This window comes from Eurytemora carolleeae, unplaced genomic scaffold, assembly GCF_000591075.1.
Source record: "Eurytemora carolleeae unplaced genomic scaffold, Eaff_2.0 scaffold636, whole genome shotgun sequence".
NCBI classification, from domain to species: domain Eukaryota; kingdom Metazoa; phylum Arthropoda; class Copepoda; order Calanoida; family Temoridae; genus Eurytemora; species Eurytemora carolleeae.
This window is the reverse complement of record NW_019396671.1, coordinates 40,942-56,148: the sequence shown is the minus strand read 5'-3', so window position 1 is coordinate 56,148 and position 15,207 is coordinate 40,942. Positions and strand designations below refer to the sequence as shown.

Sequence of the window (15,207 nt, the reverse complement as noted above, 5' to 3'; positions counted from 1 at the left end):
ATATAGGGATTAGAAAATTTAGATGCAAATGCTCAATTCCGTCTTGTAGTCTAACCTAAAAGATAATGTTCTGCTGTTATCATGTATTTCTAGAAACTAACGACAAACCTGAAGTCCATACAAACCAACGAACATGATATTAAAACTTGTAGATTTCCACTATTTTGAATTCATTAGACAAATCCAACAGGAATTTACAAAAATATTAAAAAATGTTTATTATATCCTATTTCCAACAAAAAATCGTGAATATGCATAGAAACAAAGGAAAACCCCAGGTATTCTTTAATGGGCCTTCGACACTCAAAAATTATAATGAATACTTAAGAACAACCCACAAAATTGACACCCTGTCCCTCTTGATTCATTGCAAAGAAAAAATACAATATTTCGCAAAAATGTACCCTACACAAAACATTAGGGCCTCACTCCCCTTATCCCTCCTTTTTCATATATTTCCTTCAAGTTTAACTCTATTCACAGCTTCAGCTTTAGCTTTTAGCTTTAACTATAAAGTCCGACAGCGTATCAAAGAATTTTCCTTTCAAGGTTGCTTATTCAATTTATAAATTTCATACTTGTTGGCATATTTCCAATATTTAGTACCCTATACTTACATGTTTAGGAACCATATTAGAGCAGGAGTAGTAGTAGGAGTAGGAGTAGAAGTAGGAGTAGGAGTAGGAGAGGAGTAGGAGTAGGAGGTGGAATAGGAGTAGGAGTAGGAGTAGGATTAGGAGTAGGAGTAGGAGTAGGAGTAGGAGTAGCAGTAGGAGTAGCAGTAGGAGTAGGAGAAGGAGTAGGAGTAGGAGTAGGAGTAGGAGTAGGAGTAGGAGTAGGAGTAGGAGTAGGAGTAGCAGTAGGAGTAGGAGTAGCAGTAGCAGTAGGATTAGGAGTAGGAGTAGGAGTAGGAGTAGGAGTAGGAGTAGGACTTGGTTTCAAGGTTAGAGTGAGAGTATAAGTAGAACTAGGTTCCAGGGTTTGGAGTAGGAGAAGGAGTTGAACTGGGTTCCAGGGTTTAGAGTAGGAGTAGGAGTAGAATTGGGTTCCAGGGTTTAGAGTAGGAGTAGGAGTAGAACTGGGTTCCAGGGTTTAGAGTAGGAGTAGGAGTAGAACTGGGTTCCAGGGTTTAGAGTAGGAGTAGGAGTAGAACTGGGTTTCAGGGTTTAGATTAGGAGTAGGAGGGAAACTGGGTTCCAGGGTTTAGTGTAGGAGTAGGAGTAGAACTGGGTTCCAGGGTTTAGAGTAGGAGTAGGAGTAGAACTGGGTTCCAGGGTTTAGAGTAGGAGAATGAGTGGAACTGGGTTCCTGGGTTTAGAGTAGGAGTAGGAGTAGAACTGGGTTCCAGGGTTTAGTATTGAGCAATCTCTTAATTGTTACCGGGACTAATTACTAGGGACAAAATAATGATCAGAACAGTACTTAAACTAATATACCTTCATTCATGCAGGATATTATCTATCTATATATATACTTTGTTTTTCTGTTTGGGAATAGTTTTGTTTGTTTGTATCCAATAAACGTCAAAACGGCTGAACCGATCGGCCCAATTATTTTGTCGGGACCTCACATGACCCCAGGGAAGGTTTATGAAGGATCAAATTTTCAAAAATTAGCCTCCAACAAAAAAAAAATTGTCATTAAATTTTGAAAATCCACGAAATTATTTTTATAAAATTCGTGAAACTGTTCACAATTGAAATAGAAGCTGGGCGAGAAGCGCCTGGAAGCCTCGTATTGTATCTGGATTAGTAAACTTATTTGCAACCATACCTCTTGGTAGAGGTATTGTTTTGTATTCCATCTTTAAATTTTTGCGCAACTTTGGAGTCATTCAAAGTTACAATTAGCCTTAAATTATGTAATAATAATAATAATAATAATAATGTAAAGTATTTTATTTTAAAACAGGAGACAAACCATTCTAATGTTTTATTGACGCACAGTGTTTTTTGGAAATTCTAAAATTAAACCAGTAAATTGGCAACCTGTCTTTGCAATCTGAGGGTGAAAACCATTTAAACATTTAGAGCTATAACTATTTTATTTCTGGCAGAATTCATAGTTGTATTATTATTTCAGGATACAGGATACGTGCTCCTCCGTCCCGTGGTGTTGAATCTGGAGTTCCGGTCTATCCTCCAGACTATATGAAACCAGGCACACAGTCACTCTCTAGGAAGGCGTACACCTTGGGTGGGTGGCGAGGCGGAGGGCGGAGCCTAGAAGGAGGTTGGAGAGGCGGAGCAGGGGGTCGGAGCTTGGACTACGCCAGTGATACGGATGCAGTTCAATCTCCTCCTAGGTTTGTTCGTCTTTAAAAACCATAATTAACAAAAAACAACTTTTATTTAAATCTAAAATACATTAAAACTGTTTTAGATCAATGAGAACTGGTTCTGAGCGCGGAGTTGGTGTGCACGCGCGCAGTAACTCTCTTCCGCGCACATTCAATCGTGAAGCTCTACTCCGTCATCCAGAGCTAAGTATGGAGATTGACCGGCTCTCCGATACCATGTCAGAGACAGGAGACCGGCTCTCCGTTAGACAATCTCACAGAGGTGAGAAAAATTTAATATAACTTCTTAAAGGGACTGTAGGCGTAATTTCAAGTGACACTACATTTGTAGAGTAGCGTGTCCGATTCCTAACAGTACCCTCTAAACATTTGACTGAACAAAGTTGTCAGACTTCTCCTCATGCTTTAAATTGTTGAATACTTTGGTTGCAAGGCTGTTTTTTATTAAAAATATTTCTAGACGTGGGTGAAAATAAATATTTTACTTTGAATTTTTAAATTCCGATTTAAACGTCAAATATTTAAATTTCAAGGGATCATCAGCTGTGTTGAGTTCACACTGTACTCAGCGTACACTGGGTTTTAGGGGAATTTAAGTGGTTTTCAATAGAGTTATACACAATGATCTTTGTAATCGATGAACGGACAAAGATTTAAAGAGAACCTTGTAAAACAGGTCAGGCATTGCTTTCTTTGCATTGAGGGTCACTTTAAATTCCGCTAACATTCCCTTTAAAAAAATGATTACCTAAAATCTATTTATGTCCTCGATCTGGTCCAGGAATAATTACCAAGTATGTCGAAACCTTTTCCAGGTCAATTATATCTCAAGCGTATTGAGAAACATAAATTGCTTGAAAAAGATCAATAAATCACGAGATAATTATAAAGCATAAAAATTCCCAATATTGAAATTTCATAATTCAACCCTAGATAGACCATAGGTACGTAGGCAGTTTTGTCAAGTAAGCTCAAGCCAGCATCTTGCAGTTCCATGCCTTAATCTTTGTTAAATGTCTTACTACACTCTGTTGATTATTGAATACATAGATTAATAACAACACAGATAGAAGACCAGATGTAGTCTTTTCCAAGATTTAGGGGTTTTTCGTTCACAATAACCCTGAAGTAGAAGCACAAAGGAGTTACGCGCATGCACAGGCTCTCTCTCTCTGTATTGTTATTATACGCAGAATGCGCGTAACTCTTTTAGGCGTCTGCGTGAGGGTGATTATAAACAAAAAACCACTAAATCTTGAAGAGGCTGCATCTTGTGTTCTATCTGTGTTGTTGTTAATCTATGATTGAATACTATATAAATAATGAAGAACTATTAATTGTGTAAACAATTCTCTCATGCTCTCTTTTAGAACAAAAATATTTTTGAACATTTCCTTTACGGGGCCGAGGAGGGATGGGGGACAGGATATAGAAATAGCGTGTTGATTAGGTATTGTCATCAAAACATTCTCTAGGGTCAAAAGAAAATTTATTAGGATTTGGTGGTTGGGGATGAAGAGAGAAAAAAGGGAAGGGAGAGGTGAAGGGAACAGAGGAAGAGCAGGGATAAGGGGAGAAAATGGGACAGAAATAAAGTATGGGAATCGAAAATAAAATTAAGTAAAGAAAAGAGGACTAAAAGGGGGACTTGGAGGGGACTGGAGAAGAGGACTAGAGAAGGGGGGACTGGAGTAGGGGACCGAGAAAGGGATCTATATAGGGAACTTGAAAGGGACTGGAGAAGAGGACTAGAGAAGGGGGGACTGGAGTAGGGGACCGAGAAAGGGATCTATATAGGGAACTTGAAAGGGACTGGAGAAGAGGACTAGAGAAGGGGGGACTGGAGTAGGGGACCGAGAAAGGGATCTATATAGGGAACTTGAAAGGGACTGGAGAAGAGGACTAGAGAAGGTGGGACTGGAGTAGGGGACCGAGAAAGGGATCTATAAAGGAAACTTGAAAGGGACTGGAGAAGAGGACTAGAGAAGGTGGGACTGGAGTAGGGGACCGAGAAAGGGATCTAAATAGGGAACTTAAAAGGGACTGGATAAAAGAACTAAAGTAGGTGACTGAGAAGGGGACCTGGATATGGGGACATGAAGAAAACAGGAGAAAACTGGAGAAGAGAACTAGGGTAAGCGATTAGAGGAGGGAACCGAAGAAGGGGACGTGGATAGGGGACTTGAAGGGGACTTGAGAAGGATACCGGAGAAGGGGACCTGGGTACGGAATTAGGAGGGGACTAGAGGAGAGGACCGGATAAATGACCCTGGATACTAGGGTAGGGTACTTGAAGGGGAGGGGACTCGAGTAGGGGACTGAGAAATATTGAGAAAAAAGGGTTGAAGCAGTGAGGACTGGAGATATATCTAAGTAATGAATGTTGAGTTTATTAGTTTATATATACCAGTATATATATATATATATATACATAGTATATATTCCAGTATATTTATATATATATATATATATATATATATAGAGTATATTTATATATATTGTTTATATTCCAGGGACTAGATCTCCTTCATCCTTCTCAACCTTGGGAGACTTCATGCAAACTCAGGTAATTAATAGATCTTTTACAATCAATCCAATCATTCTTATACTATCAATATTTCAATATTTTATATACTCTCCCTGCCTCTCTCCTTTTTGATAATACTACCCTCCCCCGTCCCTCAATTCAATCCCTCATTATATCCCCCCCCCTCCTTTCCATATTCTCCCTCCCTTCTTCTTTAATTCTTGTATCCCGCACAGCTTTATATATTTACTTTCTCACCTTATACTTTGTATCCTTAGTTCCTTTTTTATATCCTCCCGTCCTCCCTTTGTATCCCTCTCTCCTTCTTTATATCCTCCCGTCCTCCCTTTGTATCACTCTCTCCTTCTTTATATCCTCCCGTCCTCCCTTTGTATCCCTCTCAATTTCTTTATATCCTCCCGTCCTCACTTTGTATCCCTCTCTCCTTCTTTATATCCTCCCGTTCTCCCTTTGTATCCCTCTCAATTTCTTTATATCCTCACGCCCTCCCTTTGTATCCCTCTCTCTCCTTTTTAATATCCTCTCATCCTTCCTTTGTATCTCTTTCTCTATTTTATATCCTCCTGTCCTTCCTTATTATTCCTTTTATTCCTTAATTAAATACTACCTTCCTCCCTCCACTAATTTTGTATCCTTCTCTCCTATCTATCTATCTGTGCCTAGGATATGGTTAAACGAACTCCCTCAACTAGTGCTATATATGAGACCCTGAGACGGAGTAAAGAACTACGAGAATCCTTGTCTCGTCCTAGTTCTCGTCTCTCTATAGATAATATTCCAGATAAACTCAAAGAACCGGTAAGTAACCTCATCAGAATTTTGGCAATTACTCCTTTTAATGATACACGCGCTGTAGTTTTGAAATTTACATGTCAATTGCTACAAACTAAGATGAGTGTGTAAGTAAGATAAAATCAAAGGATAAGGCGTTGTAACACTTTATAGTCGAGTTGGTTTTGAAAATTTATGCATAATTTTCATATCTNTTGGTTGTCGTCTTCCATCAACAATCAACAAATAACGAGAGGATAGAGTAGAGAAGTTTATGAATACGTTGAACAGTGTTAACGAATTTGAAAAAAAGCAGCCTAGGTTGTCGTCTTCCATCATCAATCAACAAATAACAAGAGGATAGAGTAGAGAATTATACGCAGTAACACTGCGCATAAATTTACACACATCGTAGAGCCATTATCATCGTGGTATAGGGGAAATACATCTAAAGGAAAGAACTTTAGAAAAAAAGTTTAAATTTAGCTTTGTATCATTTTTGTTCCAATTTTTATAAATTTTTACATTTCTGCTCTCTACCATTTTCAAAGTGTATAAATTGTAGCCTTGTTGATTAATCAGTTAACCAGATCGAGACAAGGAACACAGATTAAGAATAAAAATATCTACAAAATAAAGATATGTACACACATCTATATACATATCTATAGTTATAAAGATATGTATACACATCTATACATGATTCATAATTTAAAATAATCAAGGTCTACGACAATTAGATGAGGATTTAAATAGTAGAAATTGACGATATTACAACACGTAATCTTATGAAAAACTATGTATTAGCCAACTAAATGAAGCATCATCTTTAAATTTGATTTGATTTGATTTGATTAAATACATCATTGATTTGTTGACAAAATCGAATATGTTTCATGAGGTACGAAGACTTATATATTTTTTCAATGTCGTTAAAAACTCATTTAAAAATAAAATGTTTTAAAATATTATAAAAACGGGTATACATGTGGGACTAACTGTACTAAGTAATGTTATAAAATTTTAAAGTTTATTTAATAACTGTTGCAGGATATTTAAACAATTGGGTTTTGTATTAAAACATTACCGTCTTTACACCGTTGACTAATTGCAATTAATAATGTTCATTAAAAGCTAATTATGGCAAATTGTAGTTTTAAACCCTACTGTTTACCCAGTGTGAACAAAATAAATATTCTGACCTGAAATTACAGGGGGAAGAAAACTTGTTGTTATTTACCAATTATCTATAATTACTCTTTGTAAAAGTACACTGTGTTTAGTTGTTTATTTATTTGTTCTTTTACATTGTTGATTTAATTGAAATGTATTTATTAAACGGAATTTATTAACATTTCATCAAAATCTTTTAAGTTTAAACAAGTACGTTAAGTTAACTTAAAAAAATTGTACACGGAAAAAAAATACTTGAAATTTGGATTTTACATTAAAGGAATTTTCTTGAAATTTTGATTTAGTTTGAAATAATTAGAAGTTATAGATTTAGAAAGTCTAAAAAATGAAACACAGCTGTTGTGCAAAGGAACTTCTTGTTTTTAAATCTTTATATCTGTGCCACCCGATGTTGTAAACCTTTAATATTTCAAACTATGAATTCTATTGGATCAAATAGTTTTAGTTTAAAACATCAAAGGTTTACTTCGACAATTTGTGAAGATATAGGAATTAGAAAATTTAAGTTTGTGGTAAGAACTCTGTTCTTTTCCTGAAAAAATTGATTTTCAAGCCACTGTATAAGTTTTATAAAAACGTTTAATATTTGATTGCTAAAATGCCGTCTAACTATTTATGAGTTTCACTGTATGTCCTTTAGAATTTTTGTCCAGTCCACAAATTTTAATCTTAAAAGAATATTTAAAAACATACTTTTTATTTTCTTGACTATACAAACAGACTGGTTTATAAATATGAATACTTGGGAGTTCAAATCAATTTTCAAATTTTAATTTAATAGTCTCAGTGTTTTATCCCTTCCCCCTCCTTCCTTCCTCGCATAAATCGGTTTTCGATACTTTTCAAAATTAAAATTAAAAACTTTTCACTATTTGAGTAAAAAAGGAAAAGGAAAAGATGGCTAGGGAATTTCTCTCATTTGGTCATTTCCTGTAACAAGAAAACTTACTTTTTCACTTCTTTTTTTATGGTGAAACTAAGACAATATAATTTTCACAGGATTCGCAACCATTCTTTTGTGTTCTCTAAACTAGATTTTTAAATATAAAAAGATGAGAAAATTCAAACCTCGGAATTCTAAGAAACCTGGAGTAACAAGAAAATCTTTAAATTATTTAAATCTAACTCGATGATACGTAGAACAGGGGGGGGGGTGTTTGATGCCCCACTTTATTTTTTTTGCCCTGGCACTCTAATGTTTGACATGAAATACCACTGTAATTTTTTTTGACTTTCAAGGATTAGTAATTTAAAGGATTCTTTTGATAAAAAAATGCATAATGCAGGCTACAGGGCAATGAAAAATCTGGCCCGTGTTATAAAAATCTATAATAGACCATAACTTTTTCGTGGCTAAAGCTACAGACCTAAAAACTACATTTTTTAAAAACATTTGATAAAACAAAAAATTTACTTATTACATTTTCCGACCTTTTTTGGTAATTTTATCAACCATATTTAAGTTAGAGGTATAATTTTTTTCAATAAAAAATTGGGCTATGAGCCTATGAGTGCATTTTAATTCTAAACTTACACTCTAAGGCCATTTTCTAGAAGGGGGAGTAGGGTGGGGGGGGTAGAGGCTTACACAAAGATGGGTGAAACAGAAATATCTTTTTCATAAAAAAGATAATTTTGTTCTAATAATATTTTCCTTTATTCATATTCATCCTATTATTTGTTTTATTTACCTTAAAATAATACTATATAATTCCCTGGAGAGAAACAACCTTAATAATTAATATATATGATCACATTTTCTTCTCTTTATTGAAAAAAAAGAAAATATTCAATAAATTTAGAAAAAATACAAGACACTGTTTTATTTTAAAAAGGCTATCAAAGATTTTCAAGCCAGACTATGAAAGCGGAAATGAACATGAACTTCTGATAAGACACCCCCCTTTTCTGGTGCCTTGATTGAATTTTTTTTTCACAGCTTCAACTTATGTACAACAAATTATAAACACTCTCCACAAACTCTAATTTTTTATCCCATATCTTTCAAACTGGTTGATATGATCCAAATTTAACCTACAGTGGTTGATATAATCCAAAATATCAACCTACAGTGGTTAATATAATCTAAAATTTCAACCTATGGTGATTGATATAATCTAAAATTCAACCCACGATGTAGATATAATCCAAAATATCAACCTACGGTGGTTGATATGATCCAAAATATCAACCTACGGTGGTTGATATGATCCAAAATATCAACCTACGGTGGTTGAAATGATCCAAAATATCAACCTACTGTGGTTGATATTATCCAAAATATCAACCCACGATGTAGATATGATCAAAAATATCAACCTACGGTGGTTGATATGATCCAAAATATCAACCAACTGTGGTTGATATTATCCAAAATATCAACCTACTGTGGTTGGTATGATCCAAAATATCAACCTACGGTGGTTGGTATGATCCAAAATATCAACCTACGGTGGTTGATATTATCCAAAATATCAACCTACGGTGGTTGATATGATCCAAAATTTCAACCTACGGTGGCTGGTATGATCCAAAATATCAACCTACTGTGGTTGTTACGCCATATACAATTTTTTATATATTATTTTATAATTAGGAAAAAATATTTAAATGAAGTCAAAAGTTCAGCATTTTTGTCTGTAGGAACATGGATTATGTAAAAAGAAGCAGATCAAATGTTAAGAAATTTTAACAAAAAAAATTAACAGAAAGAATATTTCTAAGAATGAAGCTAAGTTTAAAAATTCAATTAACGTTGCTGAAAACTATATTTTTCAATTTTCTGAAAAGTTGAAAATAAAGAATTAAGTTTTGAAGGGGAACCTCAACCTAAACCGGTATTAACCGTCAAACATGAAAGATTTAAAATTAAGATTTTCCAAAATAATGAAAAGAAACTCATTATATTTAACTCAAAAACTCATCTAAATTAAAATAAAAGTGATTTATATCAATTTTATCAAAACTATTAGAAATAATTTACTCACTTGATAGATTTCGTTTTTTGTCTTTTCAACTTTAACGGAACTTCCACATAGATTCAAGTGACATTTAAGGAACGGGAAGCATAATTTTAACGTGCCCTTTAAAAATGTGCCTGAACAAAAATGATTGAGATATCCTGTTTTTTCTCAGTTGATAATTTTTTTTTAAATTGTTGGTTCTCCACAGAAGGCAGAGAAAGAAAATGGCAAATATTTTCTCTTTTCAAGCTAGACAAGGATATATTCCACAGTACTTATCTGATAAAGGTTTATACGGTACCGTTATTTTGAATCCGGCATGGCGCTCTGTAAGGGATAAGTCTCTTGAAATTACAGTGACAGCCTCTACAATTGATTTGTTTAGTCTGGAAAACTGTTCTATTTTGAGTGAACTATATTAAGCTTGATGTTGAGATATCTCGGCCCCCGGGGTATTTGTTGAATCATCCATTGTAAATAGACAAATAAAGGCTGATTTTCGGGGAGCTGGGGGGTAAATATACAAATATAAGTTAACACAACCGATATGAAATAAAAAATGAAATCTATATTTTAGGTTAATATAAATCACAATGTTAATCAATTTACAATTTACATAAATATAAATTCATTATTCATTCATAAATCAAATATGCACATTGTACTCATTAGAAAATCATGATTTTACATGAAAAATATTTTTTTTTACACATCACAAAATAGTAGCGGTGAACATGTAGGATTAATTGAATAGTTGTACTACAGTATTAAAGCAATATCATTATAAGTGGCAGAACTTAAGGTGAAAATATCTAAAAATACTTAATAAACCCCCTTTCCCAGAAATTCATGAATCGCTAAATTGTGGGGCATTTCCCCCCTAAATCAGGCTAGGGGGCCTTGCCCCCTTGCCCCCCCCCTAGTTGGGCGCCTGCATATTTTACGTCACTTATTGGTTTATTGGGTTATGTTAGACCTTAGATATTTTAAACTATGAATTCTGCTGGATCAAATATCCAAAGGTTTACCCAAATATCGGTTGCAAATATATATGGATTAGAAAATTAAATTGCACCAAATAATCAGTTGAGGAAATTGTATGGACCCCCCACTTGAGTTAATTTTGTTTGTAAATGATATTTAATTAAAAACAAAAGATTATGGAATGAACAGAATAGGAAATAATTTTATAAGAAATGTTGCAGTGCAGGGTAAATGACAGTTTCAGAATGCTTCCCTGACATTTTCTAGCTGATATTCTATATTGAGTTTCTTTATCATGTCAGAATTAAATATAGAAGGTTTTTATCCATATGTCAAAGTGTAATCCAGAAAACTGTGAAATAGGAATACGACGTTTGGGCAACATTTAAAGTATAATTGATGTTGTTCCAAAGCAAATAGTTTTTCTATATAGAAGCTTAAAAAATTATGAATTAAAATGGTATGTGGACACTGCACAATTGCAGTCACTTATGTACATTGGACTAGTTTAAATGATATCTAGAGTTTAACTCCCCCCCCCTTATTTTCATGTGAGTAAAGAATTCCGGTTAGTCTTTTCCTCTAATTAATACAGGTGGATCTCTAATTTTATTATGAGAATTAAATTTCAAAATAGATAAATAGATACTTCCGCGTTGCAATCCCCCCCCCCCCCCCCACCCCAACAAAGCAGAAAGTGTAAAAAAGTAACAACGGAACAAAAAACACTTGAACAAGTTCTTTTTATAGATTATATTAAGCATAAAGGAACCATAGATAAAGATAGATTGCGCATAAGACGACATTTTTCATCGTGAAAGATGTAAATGTACAGAGATGTTTTAAAGATATTCCTATTATATAGATTAACTAGGTCGGTTGTGAACATTGGCTGTTCTTATGTTATTGAGTACTTGTGGTGTACATGAGTTCTGTAGAGAGAAATTTAAGTTGGTTTAGTTTTTCTCATGTCCTTCTTTAGTTCTCGTCAATATGATAAAATGCTCAGTGAAATAAAATTCACTCCTGAGTGGTTTAATAATTCATTCCATTAAATCAATTAAAACACCAAACCACCCCGCTTATCATTGAAGTATACTTTGACCTCTAGAAGTATGAGTTCGCGGACTGTACAATTCTTGGTGATTTTGCGTACATAAGCTATCTATGTTTATTTATTTATCTATGAAAGGAACTGATACTCCTTAAATTATCATTCATTTTCTACTCCTTAAATCTTTGTAACCTGACGAATCGTAAACCTTTGATATTTTAGATTAAAAATTCTGGTAGACCTATTTAGAAAAAGGTTGATACATGAAAGGTTTACAAAATCAGGTTGAAAATATATAGGAGTTAGAAAAGTTAGAGTTTCAGGCGAGTAATCAGTTCTTTTTTAAGAGAAAAAAATATTTCTCTCATAAGAGGGGAGAATGAGAGAGGGAAGAGGTATGAATATGTTTGTGTAATGAGTTGGGGTGAGATCATCTAATTCTTTACAATCTAAAAAAGGAGCAGATGGTCTAATGGTAAATATAATAGATATCAAGGGGTAAACATTAGAAACTAAATAAACAAAATAACATTTTCAAAAATAAATATCTTAATTATAAACTAAACAAGAGTTAATTGATAATCTGCACATACTCTAATTTTCTGATCCTTTTATCTTCCCAGGATCGAATTTAATGAATTTGAGAGGTCGCTAAACTACCTACTGCTGGTTCAAATTCTCATAAATATTTTACTTTGAATTGCTGATTCAAGATTTAAACCGGCGGTAGTTAGGTCAGCCACCCAACCCAAATCTTATTTGGTCTCTGATGTAGTAAAAGCTTTGAATTCTGCTATATAAAATGTCAATCTAAATATTGCAAAAATAAGGATAAGGCCTAACATTTTCTTCTCTTTTTAAATCTAAAAAGTTCTAAATGGTTAATATTGTCCTTAAATCATTTTCTTCTGCATATTTACATTGTTTAAAATTTTTTCAAAAACTCATTAACAAAACATCTAACAAATGATAATTCAGAATAAAAAATAGAATTAAAAGGCATAAAATCCAAAATATATGTTTATCAACCATATGTATTTTGTGTCAACCAAAATTATCATAATTTATATTATAACAACAAAAAGTATTCAAGAGGGATAGGACATTTCTTATAAAAATCTGGGGGAAATCTAAAAAAAATATTTTTAGAATGATCTTTCAAGCCTTTTTAAAGTGTTAATTTACATATTTGGTTTGGTCTCATATAATTTAATGCAGTGAGATATAGAATTATAAAAACTGTGCAGAGTACTGATCAAACTAAGTGACTTTCATGCTAATCAACTGACTAACTAACTCATCAATTAAATGAATAACTAACTAACTTATTAACTAATCAGTGAGCAAACTCATTAGTCAACTCACATGCTACCTAACCAACTAGTCAACTCACATGCTACCTAACAAACTAGTCAACTCACATGCTACCTAACCAACTAGTCAACTCACATGCTAACTAACCAACTAGCCAACTCACATGCTAACTAACCAACTAGTCAACTCACATGCTAACTAACCAACTAGTCAACTCACATGCTAACTAACCAACTAGTCAACTCACATGCTAACTAACCAACTAGTCAACTCACATGCTAACTAACCAACTAGTCAACTCACATGCTAACTAACCAACTAGTCAACTCACATGCTAACTAACCAACTAGTCAACTCACATGCTAACTAACCAACTAGTCAACTCACATGCTAACTAACCAACTAGTCAACTCACATGCTAACTAACCAACTAGTCAACTCACATGCTAACTAACCAACTAGTCAACTCACATGCTAACTAACCAACTAGTCAACTCACATGCTAACTAACCANAGTCTTTATCTTGTCAGGGTTGGACAGTCTCAGGTTAGGGAGCAGGTTAGTATTTATCTTGTCAGGGTTGGATAGACTCAGGTTATTGAGCAGGTTAGTCTTTATCTTGTCAGGGTTGGATAATCTCAGGTTAGGGAGCAGGTTAGTCTTTATCTTGTCAGGGTTGGATAGACTCAGGTTAATGAGCAGGTCAGTCTTTATCTTGTCAGGGTTGGATAATATCCGGTTAGGGGAGCAGGTTAGTCTTTATCTTGTCAGGGTTGGACAGTCTCAGGTTAGGGAGCAGGTTAGTCTTTATCTTGTCAGGGTTGGATAAACTCAGGTTAATGAGCAGGTTAGTCTTTATCTTGTAAGGGTTGGATAGACTCAGGTTGGGGAGCAGGTTAGTCTTTATCTTGTCAGGGTTGGATAATCTCCGGTTAGGGGAGCAGGTTAGTCTTTATCTTGTCAGGGTTGGATAATCTCAGGTTAATGTTCTCCAAAAACTGCAGAGAACATTTCTTTGTTTGCTGCAGTGGATTAAAGTTAAGATTAAGATTAAGTTAAGTAAGACTGTTTAATGATTCATTATAACAATAATGGCAATTCAAATAAAATAAAGAACTCTCATTTTAAAACTTTTTTACTAAAATCATCATAAAACATATTTTTGCTTGAAAAAGTAGGTTAGAAGTGATATTAATACAAATGCAAAGAATGAATCATATTTATCCTGAAATATAAAACTTAAAAGCATTTTAGAATTATTTATACAATTCCTCCATCATTCGACAAAAAAAAATTTACTTTAAACATTTTAGTCGAGAGAACGTTCACACTCTCTATCCATCCCTGGGCTCCCTGCGGCTAGAACACCTTGTACTCCAACCTTTTCATCAGAGAAGGATGCTATAGCTAACTTCGTGGATTTCAACCCGGCAGGTAATAAAAGAGAACAACTTTCCATTAGAGAAGGGTTACATACCAACCTTCTCATCCAAGAAGGGTTACATACCAACCTTCTCATCCAAGAAGGGTTACATACCAACCTTCTCATCCAAGAAGGGTTACATACCAACCTTCTCATCCTAGAAGGGTTACATACCAACCTTCTCATCCAAGAAGGGTTACATACCAACCTTCTCATCCAAGAAGGGTACTGTAGCAACCTTCTCATCCAAGAAGGGTTCTGTAGCAACCTTCACATCCAAGAAGGGTTCTGTAGCAACCTTCTCATCCAAGAAGGGTTCTGTAGCAACCTTCACTCCAAGAAGGGTTCTGTAGCAACCTTCACATCCAAGAAGGGATTTATAGTTACCATCTCATCCAAGAATTAAGGGTTCTGTAGCAACCTTCTCATCCAAGAATGGATCTTTAGTTACCATCTCATCTAAGAAGGGTTTCATAGCAACCTCCTCATCCAAGAAGGGTGCTATAGCAACCTTCTCATCCAAGAACGGTACTATAGTAACCTTAAATTTACGTTGTTGTCATTTTCTTTTATTTGAAAGCGTGAAAAAAGTGAAAGCGTTCTGGAACTAGGACCGAAATGTGTTCCTTCATATCTTTTTTTATTGTGCATTGTCT

At 34.4% G+C, this 15,207-nt stretch overlaps 1 protein-coding gene across 1 annotated transcript in view; it reads left to right on the top strand.

Annotated features, from left to right (window-relative positions):
- LOC111707188 (rho GTPase-activating protein 100F) overlaps positions 1–15,207 on the top strand; it is a 41,470-nt gene that overhangs the window by 11,572 nt on the left and 14,691 nt on the right. Inside the window, exons 10-15 of the mRNA XM_023480243.1 lie at positions 2,083–2,305; positions 2,383–2,561; positions 4,813–4,865; positions 5,511–5,718; positions 13,996–14,072; positions 14,442–14,562. Of these exons, the coding sequence (XP_023336011.1) occupies positions 2,083–2,305; positions 2,383–2,561; positions 4,813–4,865; positions 5,511–5,718; positions 13,996–14,072; positions 14,442–14,562 (861 nt within the window). The remainder of the gene's footprint in view (positions 1–2,082; positions 2,306–2,382; positions 2,562–4,812; positions 4,866–5,510; positions 5,719–13,995; positions 14,073–14,441; positions 14,563–15,207) is intronic.